This window comes from Centruroides sculpturatus, unplaced genomic scaffold (genome assembly GCF_000671375.1).
Source record: "Centruroides sculpturatus isolate CEXI.00-Female unplaced genomic scaffold, Cexi_2.0 scaffold304, whole genome shotgun sequence".
Classification (NCBI taxonomy): Eukaryota; Metazoa; Arthropoda; class Arachnida; order Scorpiones; family Buthidae; genus Centruroides; species Centruroides sculpturatus.
Window position 1 is genome coordinate 192,052 of NW_019384662.1, and position 16,102 is coordinate 208,153.

Below are 16,102 nucleotides of genomic sequence, written 5' to 3' on the forward strand. Positions count from 1 at the left end.
GGAACAATAGCAGTGCCAAAAGAATTCAACCTGAAGCGACATCATGAAAGCCAACACAAGGATTTCCTTCTGCAAGGTACGGAACGCAAACGGAAAATCGAATCGTTATGACGATCACTAATCAGCCAACAAAATGTGTTCAAGAAACAATCTGGAGAATTGGATGCGGCTGTTGAAGCCAGCCTAGAAATATCTGCTTTAATAGCCAAGAATGGGAAACCTTTCACAGATGGCTATATGATAAGAAAGTGTCTTATCATTGCAAGTGAGATGTGTCCTGAGAAGACAGTGTTTTCAAACAATCAGTCTTAACCACATGACGATACAACAAAGAATCTCGCAAATTGCATCAGACATCGCATTAATCACTTGGAGTTCCGGCCCCCAGTCAGTAAACTTAATCCTAATTTGTTCCTTCTTCAGAAAAGGTTGTGCATCCCTGAATAAGTATTCTTCAAATAGAAACTTTCTTTTAGAAATCTAAAAATTGCTTCTAAACTTTTAAAACCAATTTTAGCTATCTGAAAGAAATTGTGTGTTGTACAGAATTGATTTGACAAATTGTCTTATAGTAAACTATTAATAAGCAATTTTATGAACTAGAATTATTTCAGTCTGATATATTTAAAATTTTAATACATTTTATTTTAATATTACTATTAATAGGTATATACTTTTGGTCTAAATGATGAATGTCAGTTAGGAAGGACTACCAATGATGAAGAAGCTAGCACATTGTATAAACCAGGGAAAGTTGATATTCCAGAAAAAGTTGTGCAGATTACTGCAGGAGAAATGCATTCTGCCGCACTTACTGAAAATGGAAAAGTTTTCATTTGGGGTACCTTTAGGGTAAGAGTTTTTAAGTTGTTTAGTATATAGAATCAGGTTTCTTAAGACAAATTTAAAAAATGTTTAATTCTATTATAATTACAGTATGCAGTCAAACCCATAACAAATTTTTCCATAAGAAACAATATAAAATGGATTAATCCATTCCCAACCCCGAAAACAAATCTTTTTTTATTATTTTAGCTGTATTTAATGCATAAAAATGCCTATAAATGCAATATATTATCTGTATGTATATATTAAAAGCAAAAATGTTCTATTGCCACCAATCAAAACCGAAACTAATACTTTACAAAGAAGTGCTATAAATAGACCCAACTCTGACTACCTGCATGAAATATAACCAAATCAATCAAGACTGACATGTACTTTATCCACACTTTCCAAAATATTATATTTCAATTGATTTTATTTTATTTTTGGTTTTGGTATAAAGGCCAGAGTTTTAATTATTATTTTATTATTATTAATTTTAAATAACTGGCTATTTAGTATTAGAGTATTAATTATTCAAAATTTTCCAGATAGATTTAAAACATTATGAAAGTATGTTTCCAAACAGCCAGTACTGCTAATGTTTTTGCCAACTTTCTCTTCAGTGTTTGAGACCACAGACAAATCTTCCCAAAACATATTAAAGATGTTCCAGGTCATTAATACTTCTAATCCAAATTGCACATGTTCTTTCATCCTTGTGAATGTATATGTATTAAGCATGCAATGCCATAATGTTGTAAATGCCAAAAAACAAACTTTTCAGGAGAGGTAAAAAAATTTCTTTTAGTGAATGAATTCATTTCCATTTTACAATAAAATGGTAAAAAAATTTCTAGGTTACAAATTCTCTGGACTATCCAAATGATATAAATATAAACTGCAATGTTTTATGCACCAAAAGTTACATGACTTGCACTTCGGCATTTCAAATATTGTGGATTCATATAAATTTAACTATAAAATACAGCCACTTACGGAGCCAATATTGTCACAGTATTTTTTTGCAGCAGAAAACATTGTATTTAGAACTCAATTCTTCAATAAAACATATTTAGAGAAAAATCGCATTTACAATGTTATGGAATTGCACACTTCATATGTTTTCCTTGATTGTTCAAAGGAACCAAAAATTTTTATCTACTTTTATATTTTTTGTCATACTGAATACTCTTCTACAAAAGGTAACAAGTGCTCATTACAAAACTTCTGTGTTTGTCATTGACAATATCATAATCATTAGTTCAGTATTCTTATTTTTTCAATGTTTTTTAAAGTATATTGTTAATTTCCTCACTATAAAACTTCACAATTATTGATCAAGAATTTGTTTTATTGAGTTGCAATTTGAAAAAATTGTAGACCTAAAAATTCCCACTGTTGTCAGTCTGTCTGTCTTTCCTTAATATTGAGAACAGAGTTAGATAGATTAAAGATGAGACAAGATATGGAAACCTTGGGGGCAGGTGGCCTCAATTAACTATATATGAACTTCTGATACAAACTGGAAGTCATGTTGTTTCAATTCAAACATTTTCCCTAGAAAAGTGTTAGATGACCGGTACAACTCTATTGCCAGTGGAAGAATATGGTGTACAGCAGTGTTTCCCAACGTGGGACCCACGCCCCACAGGGGGACAATTCAAAAATGGACTCATCCAGAGTTTAAGTTAACTGTATAGCCACTGCATATGTTAGGGGGAGCATAAGAATTTTAGAAATGCTTAGGTGAGGCATAGCACAAAAAAGGTTGGGAAACACTGGTGTACAGGATCAAGCAACTACTAATTTGTGTGGACTTCCAAATTAGTAGTTTGTGTACTAATTAGTAGTTTGTACTTGTGTACAAATTAGTAATTAGTAATTGTGTACAAATTAGTAGTATGGGTACTAATTTGTGATGTACGAAGTGGAAAGCATATATTTTAAATTAAGTAAATTAAAAATTGCAGCCTAGCATTGTGATGAAGTTACAGTAAACAGTTGCTTGCTAAAATAATAATGCATTGATCTATTTTTAAAGCTTTTTATTAACTTACTCTGTCTTACTCTGTACAAAATATTCTGGTGATTAGTAAAGAATCTCAGAACCAATGGAAAAACTGTAACTAGAGGAATAAAGAATGATAAAGGTGAAATAACAGAAGAAAAAGATATTCAAAAGGTATGGAGCAAATACTTTGAACAGCTACTGAATGTAGTGACAGATTTAGCTGAACAAGATAAAAGTACTGATATTTTGGAAGTATCGGATCCTCTTTGTTACAGAAGTGGATAAGGCCATCAAAAACATCAAATATAGAAAGGCCGCTGATGTAGATGATATCAGACTAGAGATGCTAAAGTATGTGGGAATAACAGTAATATTTTGGTTACATTACATGGTTCAAAGATGTTGGTCTGAAGGGAAAATTCCAGAGGATTGGAGAAGAGCTTTAATTGCATCAATTCATAAAAAAGGAAATAAAACAGAATGTAGTAATTATAGAGGAATCTCACTCCTCAGTGTACCAGCTAAAATTTAAGCCAGCATTTTAGAAAAAAGGGTCAGACAATAGTTGAAAGTGACGTAGGAGAAGAACAGACGGGCTTTTGACCAAATAGAGGATGCCAGGATCAAAAATTTACACTAAGGCAATTGACAGAGAAAGCATGGGAATGTAAGAAGAAACTATACTTGGGATTCATTGATATGGAGAATGCATTTGATAATGCCTAGATGATTACTTTTTGAAGTTTTTAACCTATTGGATGGTCAAAGTTTTCTCCATTGCATGTGATGCCATGTTGACTTTTTGTTGATGTTAAGCCTAATGAAAATTACACGTTTTTGAAAAGAATAATTGTGGCTATTGTATCATCTGAAATTATTTTTTTTTATTTTGCACAAACAAAATAGATATATTAATAAATGTAATAACCAAAAATTATATTTTGAAAGTTAGTTTTGATATAAAAATTATAATGACTAGCAACATCTAGTTTCAAAAATGTTCTGATGCTGAAATGAGATATCTTGGGTCAACTGGTTGAGGTCAGAGGTCATGACCCCAAGATATCTCAGGAATAACACAGGTCAGGTTAAGAAATATGGCATCAAGGATATTCTACCTGGGAATCCAAAGCTTGTATAGGAACTGCAAATCAGCTGTAAGGATAGGACAAATAGGTGACTGGTCCCAAGTAAAACTAGGGGTGATGGAAGGATGTATAGTACATTGTCCCCTTTATTATTTATAATTTTTATGGATAATTTAATAAAAGAATCAAAACTATGACTGACTACAGTTTGAGAAATATAAAAATTGGTTCTTTACTCTATGCAATAAACCCAAGGATTTCCAGCAATCATTAAATAATTTAGAGGAAAGTTGCAGGAATTTCAGTATGTCAATCAGCTGAGAAAATGACTGTTATGGCTATTAGAGAGGTTGCGGTCAATGTTTTCAGCCCAACACTTGAACATCAGAAGTCGAGTGCCGATATCTGGCAATTCTAGAAGGTTCACTAGTCTAGCATGGCAAGTAGAAGTTTGGCTTAAACTTCATTTTTTTGTGTTTGGGGTTAAAATTATGACATATTTTATTAAAATAATGATTATTTAAGCATTTATGAATACTATTGTAAAGAAACAGACGATTTTAATCCAGAAATTATTTAATTATTCAATTTTTTTGCAAGTGATGTGAAGTGCCTATAGAATTTACATATATTTCTGTTCATAATAGCTGATCATAATTCTGTAGGAGTAAGTTTGTTCTTTCATTCTTTCACAGCATCTCCTACCATCAACAGCATAATACATTTGTAAATTTTCTAAAAATAATTTTCCAAGTTGCTTTTGGACTTACATAAGCCACTACTTCCCTCAACAAAAGTATGAGGTAGTCCTATTGTACGGTAGGAGACACAACACTAATTAAAAATAATTATTTAGTGTTACTAAACATCTTATAAATACTTTAAAATAGTTTAATTTGTTTAGTTACCTTTGCTGGTAACATTGTCATCGTTAAACGTTTCTGCCATTTTTCAACAATATCCCTTGAGTCAGTGCGTGATGTGAATGTTTGGCACAATATGTTTTACTTGAAGTTCAAACGTCAAATGTATACTCCTGCTTGCCGTACAAGTTTAACGTTTGAACTTCAGCTGCACCCGCTCCATTAGTAGAGAGAAAGAGACTTTAATAGTTAAACTTGGTATGTTAGTATGTATACAAAGATTTAAAAGTATGTACATTATCAAGTATTACAGTAGATGCAATGATTTGGGTAATGAAATGCTTAGAACATGTCAATAAGTTCTCATACTTGGGAACAATCTTTAGCAAAGACAGAAAGTTAGATTTGGAAATTAGCAATAAGTTAAATAAGGCAGGTCAGGCAGGGAGCTAATTGATCAAATATATCTGAAACAAGAAAGAAATAAGTCATAAGACAAAACTAGCTAAATTTTTAAACCTATATTGACATATGGTTCTGAGAGTTGGATGAGAAATAAGGCAATTGACAAAAATTAGAAACAGCAGAAATGAGAGTTTTTAGAAAAATTAGTGGTGTCAATAGATGGATACAGTGGCAAAATCATATTAAAAATGAAGACATAAGGAAAAACCTTAAGATAAGAAATATTCAGTCAAGAGTAAGGAAGTTAATCTGAGATGATTTGGTGATTTGGAAAGAATGGGAGAAAATTGACTGGCCAAACAGGTATTTGAAGCTAAAATCAAAGAAAAAAAACTAAAGTGACAATGTAGATGAAGGTGGATTGATAGTGTTAAGTAGGCTTTAAAGGAAAGGAAAGGAATTGAACTTTAATCCAGGCTAAAAACTTGTCTGTTGATAGGAGAGTTTGGAAAAAATATATTGGGTGGTAGTATAAAAGTTTGATTTTTTTACCATGTTGACCTGTACTCCCTCTGGATATCAGCAGGAATTGATGATGATGATATATATATTTTTTCATTATTAATTACTCACTTGTATGTAGACACTTTTTTGTTAGCCATTATTTTCTTTGATTGCTCTGAGGTCAGACCTACCTCCTCACATATACTGTAGTAAAGTTTGGTCAAAGGGTTTGCTTTGCAGTAGTGCCGAATGTTACTCTTTGGTCTTCTTGTAGAAGAAAGTAAGCATATATCAGTGTAGCTTCAACACCATTCTTTGTAACTGTACTGTTATTTTATTGAAAGTTTTGTTGATCTAGTATGTTTTCGACCATGTCAATAGTGGTTTCACTAATTTCTGTTTTGAAAACAAAATCTTTAATGTATGCTATTTACTCATATCAGTGAATACATTTAATAAATAATGGTAATTAAAATAATATATTTGCTGTTCTGCAATAACTGGCAAGTCACATTTCTGTAGCAGAAATAGACTGTTCCCTCACTGTTTAGTATTGACAGACACTCTTTTCCACATTGAAAATTTCTGTCATAGACAGTGTGACCAGAGGGTTGGCACCTCTTTAGTGCCTCGTCAGGACTGTCAAGTTCTAAAACTGCAACAGGATCGGAACAGTGATCGAGAGATCAGAGAAAGGCAGGCGAAGTGGTCTGTGATTGAGCACTCCCGTCAAAAAAAAAAAAGAGTTGGATTGGCGGACTCTCAATGACCCCTCATCCTTGAATCACTCCTTTTTATATCCTCAAGACACGTTATCTTTTTTCACCAATCGTGAATTTGTGCTGTTAGTTTCCAGTGACACATTCGACGAGTTCCCCAGTAAAGGAAATGACTTCGAGGAGAGAGATGTGATCATCCTCCGGTAATAAAATTAGAAAACTTTTGAAAGATGAAAAAATAAGTTTTCTCACCCAATTTTCATCAAGTTCGACCCTCACATCAGGGTTTAAGCAGGATACAACATTTTTGTAGCATTTTAGCTAATTTTATTTAAAATGTTGTAGCAAGATTTTAAAAACTGTAGCTAACATTTCTTATCTGTGACATTGTCCAGAAAATACACAATACGTTATTGTTTAAACATTTGTTTATTCTCATAGGTACTGTACATTATTACAGTGTACTGCACTACCAATATAACCATAACTCTATTGCAGAGGTCCCCAAACTTTTTTGTCTCTTAGACCATGTGCAAATTTTTTCTGTTTTGGGTAGACCTCCACATTTCTAATATTGAATTGTTACAAATTCATCAACTTCAAATATGTTTCTGACAGTTGACACAGTGCTACTCACTTTGGTAGGTTTAAATGTAGAGTGAAAAAGTTAAAAGAAAAGAACACATGTTAAGTTTTATACATTTATTAATTAAAACGACACAAAATGCAAATCTAATAAAATTATAAGTGCTTTTAATGGGAGCCTGATGCTTTAATAGCAAATTTTCAATATTTGGCTTCAATTTAGTAAGCTGTAACCTTAAATCTCCTCAGCAGGTGATTTCCAATCTGTTTGTTTTTTTGTAAGGAGATTGGCAACCATGCTGAAATCCTTTTCCACAAGGTATGAAATGGAAAAACTATCAAAAACTTTCTCACAATAGTCCATAATGCAGGGTATGTAACAGGTATGTCTCTCTGAAGCCAGAATTGCTGATACAGTAGAGTGTCGTTTATCCGAATCAATTGGGGACTGGGGTTATTCGGATAACTTATTTTTCGGATAACCGATTGTGTATGAAAAAATATATTAACCTATCCCGTGTTGAAATTTTTCTCCATTGTGTATCGCTTTGCGTTGAATTTTTGTCAATGTTAAGCCTAACGTAAACTTTTTAAAATAATAATCATGGCTATTGTATCGTTAAAAATGATTTCTTTATGTTTTACAAACGAAATAAGTACATTAAAAAATATAAAAACAAATAAAAATTATACTTTAGGCCAACTGGAATTCTTTCGGATAAACGACACTCTACTGTATTCCTTTCTAAACTGCACCTTAAGTTCTTTGTTAGTGCTTATTCCAATCAGTTCTTGTAATATGACATCCGTTTCTTCAGTGTCTCCATATGGATTGATAATCCACTGTGGTATTTCCATAGTCAATACATCTTCAAACCTAGTTTCAAAGTCTGTGTGAAGGACATTTAAATGTTGAACGTAGACTGAAAATCATCCTGGCAGTTTGTGACAAATTGAGAAACTGGGAAACTTTGTGCCGTCCAATGTTTTCCTTCATTAGTTTCATTCTGGTAAGAAAGGCTGAAATGATGAACTTTGTTTTTATCAAATTTAGACTGTCACCTTGAAACTGCAAGTTAACCTCATTAAATTTAGTGAACAAATCTGTTAAATAAACAATGTCTGGTTTCCACTTAATTAAATTTTTTTTTAAAATTGGATCGTTATCATCCAAAAACTCTAAAACTCTCAAAAAGTGAAAAAAATCTTGTCAAACATAAGCCAGCGTACTTCAGTGTGAAGGAGCAATCAATGAAAGTTCTCGTCATTTTCGTCACACAGCTGCGCAAATAACCTAGTAGGTATGTAATTTTGAGGCCTGTGACACCTAGGATGAATTAGACTGATAGAAAATGACAACGTAACACGAAAGCAATCAACAGGCTCGCTGCCAACCAGCAATCTAGGATAGCTATCACCAACACAAGGGTTACTGATGTAGAGCACAATTGCATTATATCTTACAAACCATCCCTCCAACAAATTTATAATAGAATTACTAAGGATTTAAACTTGCGTTTAACTTATAAGAGAAAATGCAACATTTTCCAGCTCTTATCTAATGCAAAAGACAATTCCGATGTCAAGAAAATGCCAGAAATGTACCACATTCCATTGCAGGACAAACATTTCAATAGATGTATAACATACATCGGATCCACGTACAGATCACTAGAGGCTAGAATACGGGACCACAAGTACGATGTATCCAAGGGGAGGTATTATACTGCACTAGCCCAGTATGCTACTGAACCCGAAGTTTCTCCTTGTTGGGATGAAGCTACTCTTTTGCACAGGGCTTTTGACTGACACAACTTACATTCATTGGAGGCTCTTGAAATTTATATAGCAAGCATGAAGGGAGTTTGCATTAACTCCGACTATATTCCGGTTCCACAATCATGGAAGTATTATTTACAATGCCACAAAGCATAACAATAATTTTTTATGATTAATTATGCATTTATATTTATGCAATGTAAAGGATACAATTTCCTTTATTGAACATCGTTTATACATTAAAACATTGGGCTAACTTTTACGTCATATATTATATTAATGAATTTATGTATAGCTTTATTTAAACAATAATTTATTTATGTGTTGTAATACATAACGATCTTTGTATTGAGCATCATTTAAATTTTTAAAAAATTGAAACACAGCTACATTTGAAAGCTAAAACTTTTTAAAAAATAGAACTATTTTTTCAGTTTTGTACATTCTTTCCTGACAAGGGCCTCTGAAAGACTGCCGAAAACATTTGAACATTAAAATTTATTTGTTCATTATATATGCTGGAATTCGCATTTAGGTGTCAAGTTGTTTGTTTGCTTAAACCCTGCATAGAGTTTTGAAAATACAGTTTAGGAAAACATTAGTATATATGATTATTAAATTTTTGTAATAAATTCTAGTTATAAATTGGAAATAGCTTTTGTATGTAACAAAAATGTTTATAAATTTTTTTTTTTCTTTTTTACATTTTGACAGTAACATTCAAAATTTTGCTAATGACTTAATTGTTTGAAGTTGAATTATTGAAGAAGCAGTGCAAATTGAAATTGTAGCAACAAGAACAAATCCAAGTTTATGTACAGTTGAACTCGGTTATAACAAGCACAGTTATAACTAAGATTTCCTCATTATGTCTGTAAACAGCAGTGATGTAACTTGGAGGATTTTAAAAATTGTATTTGCTGCCTTAGGTGCAAACACATAGGGAATGCCTTGAGGATAGCAAAATTTGTAGCTATGTTACTGATAATTTGTGAAATTTATCTTTTAATTTTTAATTCTAAATAAGTTGATTCAAAAACAGAATATGTACTTACATTATACTGTGCTTTTATTAATAGTTATATAAACTACAATATAATTAATATTTTCTAGAATGTGGATTATTTGTATACAAATACTCCCCAAGTTAAAGGTTAAATTAATATTAAACAATTTACTTTTTCAAAATTAAAGATAATACTAATTAATAGTAAGTCCAATTTCAGTTAGTCTTTTCATCTACAAATCTTAAAACTGATTATTGCTTTATTTTTTCATAATGTTGATACTGTTGAAGATGAGAAAGAAAACTTTCTATACATTTCAATGTTTTTAGCACCACGTTCTAACTCTTGAGTGATTTCTATTATTTTGTACATTGAAAGAAATTTCATTTTCTTTATAGACTTTTTCTCATATAAGGGTTTGTTTCTAACTAGAGTATACTGTAAATTTTACAATCGTAGTGATGAATAGGTAAATTAGCAAAGTAGGTTTGAATGCTAGTCAAGAAAGAGGGGGATGGTATCCAAAAAGAAAGTTAAGTGGTAAATAGGCCTGTTATCCATACAGGTCGTAAAACTAATTATCTAGTAAAAATCATCAAAGGTCATAAAAAAGTAACCTTTTCAGTTTTATATATCCTAAGAATTTGATATTGCATTTTTTACTATTTGAACAATAAAGAATGTTTGTTGTGTTTGCATGGCTACTGAAAATTTGATATATCCGTGAAGTAACCTCATTATAATTGTGAGAAAATGTATGGAAATATGCATAAATTAAAATTGTTATGATGTTTTGCTTGTTATAACTGAGTTCGATTGTATTTATTTTATTTTCAATTAAAATTGATTTTTATACTACATTTTAATAATTTTCCATGTTTATTATTAGGATAATAGTGGTCAGATTGGTCTCACTTCTGAAGGAATGCAGTCTTTTCCCATTCAGATTTTATCCAATAAGAAAATTGTAAAAATTGCTTCCGGAAATAATCACTTTGTCTGTCTGTCTGAAGAAGGAAAAGTGTTAACTTGTGGAGTTGCTGAACAAGGCCAGCTGGGTAGAATTGCCAGTCAGTTTGCTGAACGTGGTGGTCGGCATGGTATAGGTAAATATTTAACCAGTTTTTTAAAATTTCATCTAAATGTTAATTATACAGGAATTATTTACTGAGAAAATTTTTAAAAGTTGCTATTACAACATTTTAAAAACTTTTGCGATCAAATAAATTCAACAAAATGTTTTCTTTTAATAAAAGAATATTTAAAAAATAATTATATACAGAGTTATTCATAAGTTTGTGAAACACTTTAAAAATTTATTATTTATGAAGTACACAACATAAATTATTTTTAAACATTTAAATAAGGATAAACTCTCCGAGGTTTTTTTACATGAGTCACAAATGTTTAATCGTCTACCTTTGCTGATGTGGCAGACATCTAGTTGATAATCCATTTCTTCCCATGCATGTGTCAGCACTTCAATCTCTTATAATTTGGAATTTGCATTTGGTTGCAAGATGCCAACTTCTAAACCTGCCGGGGCTACACTCATAGGCTTGAACACAAACTATAGTTTGCTCGCTGGGCCCTGGAAGTAGAAATGTGCAGACAGCCTTTATCCTGGAATTTCACATACCATTTCAGGAAAGTGTCAAACACAGGTGGCACCTTACAGAATTCTGCTCAAAATTATCGTTATACAGTTACAACAAACTGGGTTCTTGCATATTCCAACACAAAATGATTTGTCACATTTATTTAGTGCCATACTTGTGTAAAGTACTATATTATTTTTCCGACTTTTCCAACGATTATCGATACTACTGTGTGCCGGAAATAGCCGTTCCCTAACGGGTACTTTACGCGGATTCGCGTTAGTGTGCCAGGCCTGGACTTTAAGCGTGCACCGAATTAAATAACGACAAAGTTTGTCAATAACAAAATCAAATTTTTAATTAAACTTCTAGTAATAAACTATATACAGTATGTGGTAAAAATCAAACAATAATTTATTCAATGAAATTCAACAAGAATCAAACCGAAAAACTCAAATCAATCTATTTCTAACTTAATTCTATTCCCCTTTGGAATTCGACAAAATCAAAGAATTAACTTATAAACAATAATTCTTATAATTTAAAGATCCTAATCATCACCTCAATATACTAGCAGGGGTGCACAACCTGCGGCCCGCGGGCCACATACGGCCCCTTATCAATGTTTATGCGGCCCGCCGGACTGTACAGGCCAAATCCCTTCTTTCCTAGTTTCTAAGTGTAGAACATTTCCCTTTCACAAAGTCATTAACACCCAACTGTTTTATAACTTTCCCTGAAGTGAGAAATGGGGAGTTAGCTAGAAATAGACCTATTTATAGAACAACACTTTCTGGTTTAGATATCGAATATTTTAAGTCTAATACATAGTATTATAACGATTTTTGAACAATCAAATAGAATAAAATGATGTTAGAACGTCATTTCTGATGTTATCAGGAAGTTTCTATTTTGGCGGGAAATCTTCAATTTTATGCTTCGGAAAACTTGCTTNTGTGAGGTGACGTCACAATTCTGAATGAGATCACTCTCCTCATTTACATACTTATCTGTAACATTAAATTTTTCTCGTTTATCTGGCAGCTTATTTTCCAACAATACTTCGCTAACCTTTTACATTATTCTTTTTTAACAATTATCGGGATGCTTTATTCTTTTAAGATTTAGCGAATCCTAACTGGGTTGTGGGGTCTTCCCCCCCCTTTTCGTCGGTGCGGACTTACTTTTTTCCGCTCGGGAAGCGCAAGTGTGTGCAAGTTTTTCTACGGCGCTTTTCTTTCGTCGGTGAGTTGGTTTCTCTTCTATTTTTAAGTTACTAAGGTGAATGGTGAGAAAACCTTCGTCCTAACAAAACATAAGCCCCCCAAAAAAATAGAATAATAAGCAAAATAAAAGTAAATAAAAATAACATTCGGACTTGGTTCCTTACACTTGTTGCTATTGTCTCTTAATGACAAATCACAGCAACTATGCATATGTACTGTACTATTCCTGAAAAAACTTGGAGTTTACCTGTATTTCAATGTTAAAAAATATAGTATCTGTTGTGTAGTTTACAAATAATAAATTTTTAAAATGTTTCACAGACTTATAAATACCCAGTATTTACATATTGTGATTCTCAGTGACTAGGGGATGTTGTTCCAAACTTTTAGATCAACTCAAGAACCTGATCACATACACAGACACCAAAATAAACTTTTCACAAATAGTACAACAAAAATTCTGTTGGCTATAACTTGCCAGTAATGGTGTTTTATATTTCTTGATAGTTTTTCTTGTACCACCTACAAATTTTGATAATCCTGATTTTTATAACTACATTGTATCATTAGTATTTGTTTTTATATGGAACATTAATTAATTAATCCACTTTAATGCTTGCTTTTTTAATTTTCCATTTTTATTTCAATCAACTGTCTTAATAAAATCTTTTGAGAATTTCATTCTTCTCTTCAGTATAGTAGCTAAATACATTGTTAATTTAGTTATTCTTGAGACATGTTTAGTACATACTGTACAATATATATCAAATACTTCATTTATTCATAATGATTTCATGACAGTTTTTTAAAATTAAATACTTTTAGAAAACCAACACTGAATTAAAATTAAAAACTTATAAAATATAAGAAAAAATATTAATAAGATTGATTCTAAACTTCAAAAATCTATATTATATAATTTACAAATATACTTTATAAAAATAATTAGATCTAAATGTTTATGAAGCTTGTTACAAAAGAATTTGACAGTTGAGATTTTCTCTTTCATTTAATAATTGCCTGTACTTATTTATTGCATTTAACACTGATTGCTTAACAATAACACTTTCTAAATCAGGATCATTTTCAATCTCATTTAAGCACCTTTTTAAATCTTTGATTGATGATACTTTTTTAATAGGAACTTTAATTTTGTGTTCACCTTCTTTGGTTTCATTGCCAACAAGTTTTTCTAAATCTTTTGTCGAAAAAACCATCATCTTTTGCATTTAATTAGTTTCTTACATCCTCTTTGTTGACATTTCCAAAACCTATTGATTGAACCATATTACATTATAACTACACATTCGTCATGCAGACTACACATTAAAAAATGTTAATATCAACAAAATTATTTAATAAAAATAGGAACTTGTTAACATGGCACAATAGTATGGGTAAATAAGAACTAAATAAGGACAAAATATTTAGGAAATAAGATTACATGCAGTTGCTACATATGTTAACATTATGGGGGTTGCAAATTGCATTTTTGCATTTCATACAATGGTGTTTTGTCATTTGTTGACCTTCCGATGGACATAAATAGCATATTTTATGCAAATTCGATGCAGAATGAGTAAANAAGTAAATAAAAATAACATTCGGACTTGGTTCCTTACACTTGTTGCTATTGTCTCTTAATGACAAATCACAGCAACTATGCATATGTACTGTACTATTCCTGAAAAAACTTGGAGTTTACCTGTATTTCAATGTTAAAAAATATAGTATCTGTTGTGTAGTTTACAAATAATAAATTTTTAAAATGTTTCACAGACTTATAAATACCCAGTATTTACATATTGTGATTCTCAGTGACTAGGGGATGTTGTTCCAAACTTTTAGATCAACTCAAGAACCTGATCACATACACAGACACCAAAATAAACTTTTCACAAATAGTACAACAAAAATTCTGTTGGCTATAACTTGCCAGTAATGGTGTTTTATATTTCTTGATAGTTTTTCTTGTACCACCTACAAATTTTGATAATCCTGATTTTTATAACTACATTGTATCATTAGTATTTGTTTTTATATGGAACATTAATTAATTAATCCACTTTAATGCTTGCTTTTTTAATTTTCCATTTTTATTTCAATCAACTGTCTTAATAAAATCTTTTGAGAATTTCATTCTTCTCTTCAGTATAGTAGCTAAATACATTGTTAATTTAGTTATTCTTGAGACATGTTTAGTACATACTGTACAATATATATCAAATACTTCATTTATTCATAATGATTTCATGACAGTTTTTTAAAATTAAATACTTTTAGAAAACCAACACTGAATTAAAATTAAAAACTTATAAAATATAAGAAAAAATATTAATAAGATTGATTCTAAACTTCAAAAATCTATATTATATAATTTACAAATATACTTTATAAAAATAATTAGATCTAAATGTTTATGAAGCTTGTTCCAAAAGAATTTGACAGTTGAGATTTTCTCTTTCATTTAATAATTGCCTGTACTTATTTATTGCATTTAACACTGATTGCTTAACAATAACACTTTCTAAATCAGGATCATTTTCAATCTCATTTAAGCACCTTTTTAAATCTTTGATTGATGATACTTTTTTAATAGGAACTTTAATTTTGTGTTCACCTTCTTTGGTTTCATTGCCAACAAGTTTTTCTAAATCTTTCGTCGAAAAAACCATCATCTTTTGCATTTAATTAGTTTCTTACATCCTCTTTGTTGACATTTCCAAAACCTATTGATTGAACCATATTACATTATAACTACACATTCGTCATGCAGACTACACATTAAAAAATGTTAATATCAACAAAATTATTTAATAAAAATAGGAACTTGTTAACATGGCACAATAGTATGGGTAAATAGGAACTAAATAAGGACAAAATATTTAGGAAATAAGATTACATGCAGTTGCTACATATGTTAACATTATGGGGGTTGCAAATTGCATTTTTGCATTTCATACAATGGTGTTTTGTCATTTGTTGACCTTCCGATGGACATAAATAGCATATTTTATGCAAATTCGATGCAGAATGAGTAAAAGCTTCTGCACTGGGAACATTACCTAGAATATCCTGTATCATGGTTCTGACATCACGCCTCAAAGGCACTGTCTGTATGTAACTGCTGTCGTAGCCGGGACTCCATGAGTTTGTCTCCCATCTTCATAAAGAAATCCCGCCAGAACATCGGGTTTTTTTGTTTCTAATATTATTAGAGACATAGATAGCATAGCTGTTGATTGCCAATAGGTTTAGCATATTATAAAACATGCATAGTGGCCACTTTTTGGTTTTTCTGTTATTACTCATATTTGAACACATTGTACTATTATAAAAATGTATTATTTGTGGTTATCCTGTATTTTCATCGATGTTAAGTTGATCATGAATAGTCGACAAAATATAAACAACTTTATTTTACTTGGCTTTGTACGAAACTAATGTCTTATTGCCGTCGTAACAAAATATTGAAGTACCAACAGTACA

General features: G+C 31.0%; 1 protein-coding gene across 4 annotated transcripts in view; it reads left to right on the plus strand.

Annotated features, from left to right (window-relative positions):
- The window catches only part of LOC111626579 (regulator of chromosome condensation-like), a 44,688-nt gene that overhangs the window by 13,686 nt on the left and 14,900 nt on the right, over positions 1-16,102 (plus strand). For all 4 annotated transcript variants that reach the window (XM_023369997.1, XM_023370000.1, XM_023369998.1 and 1 more), the window contains 2 exons: positions 667-852; positions 10,679-10,895. In XM_023369997.1, the coding sequence (XP_023225765.1) occupies positions 667-852; positions 10,679-10,895 (403 nt within the window). The remainder of the gene's footprint in view (positions 1-666; positions 853-10,678; positions 10,896-16,102) is intronic.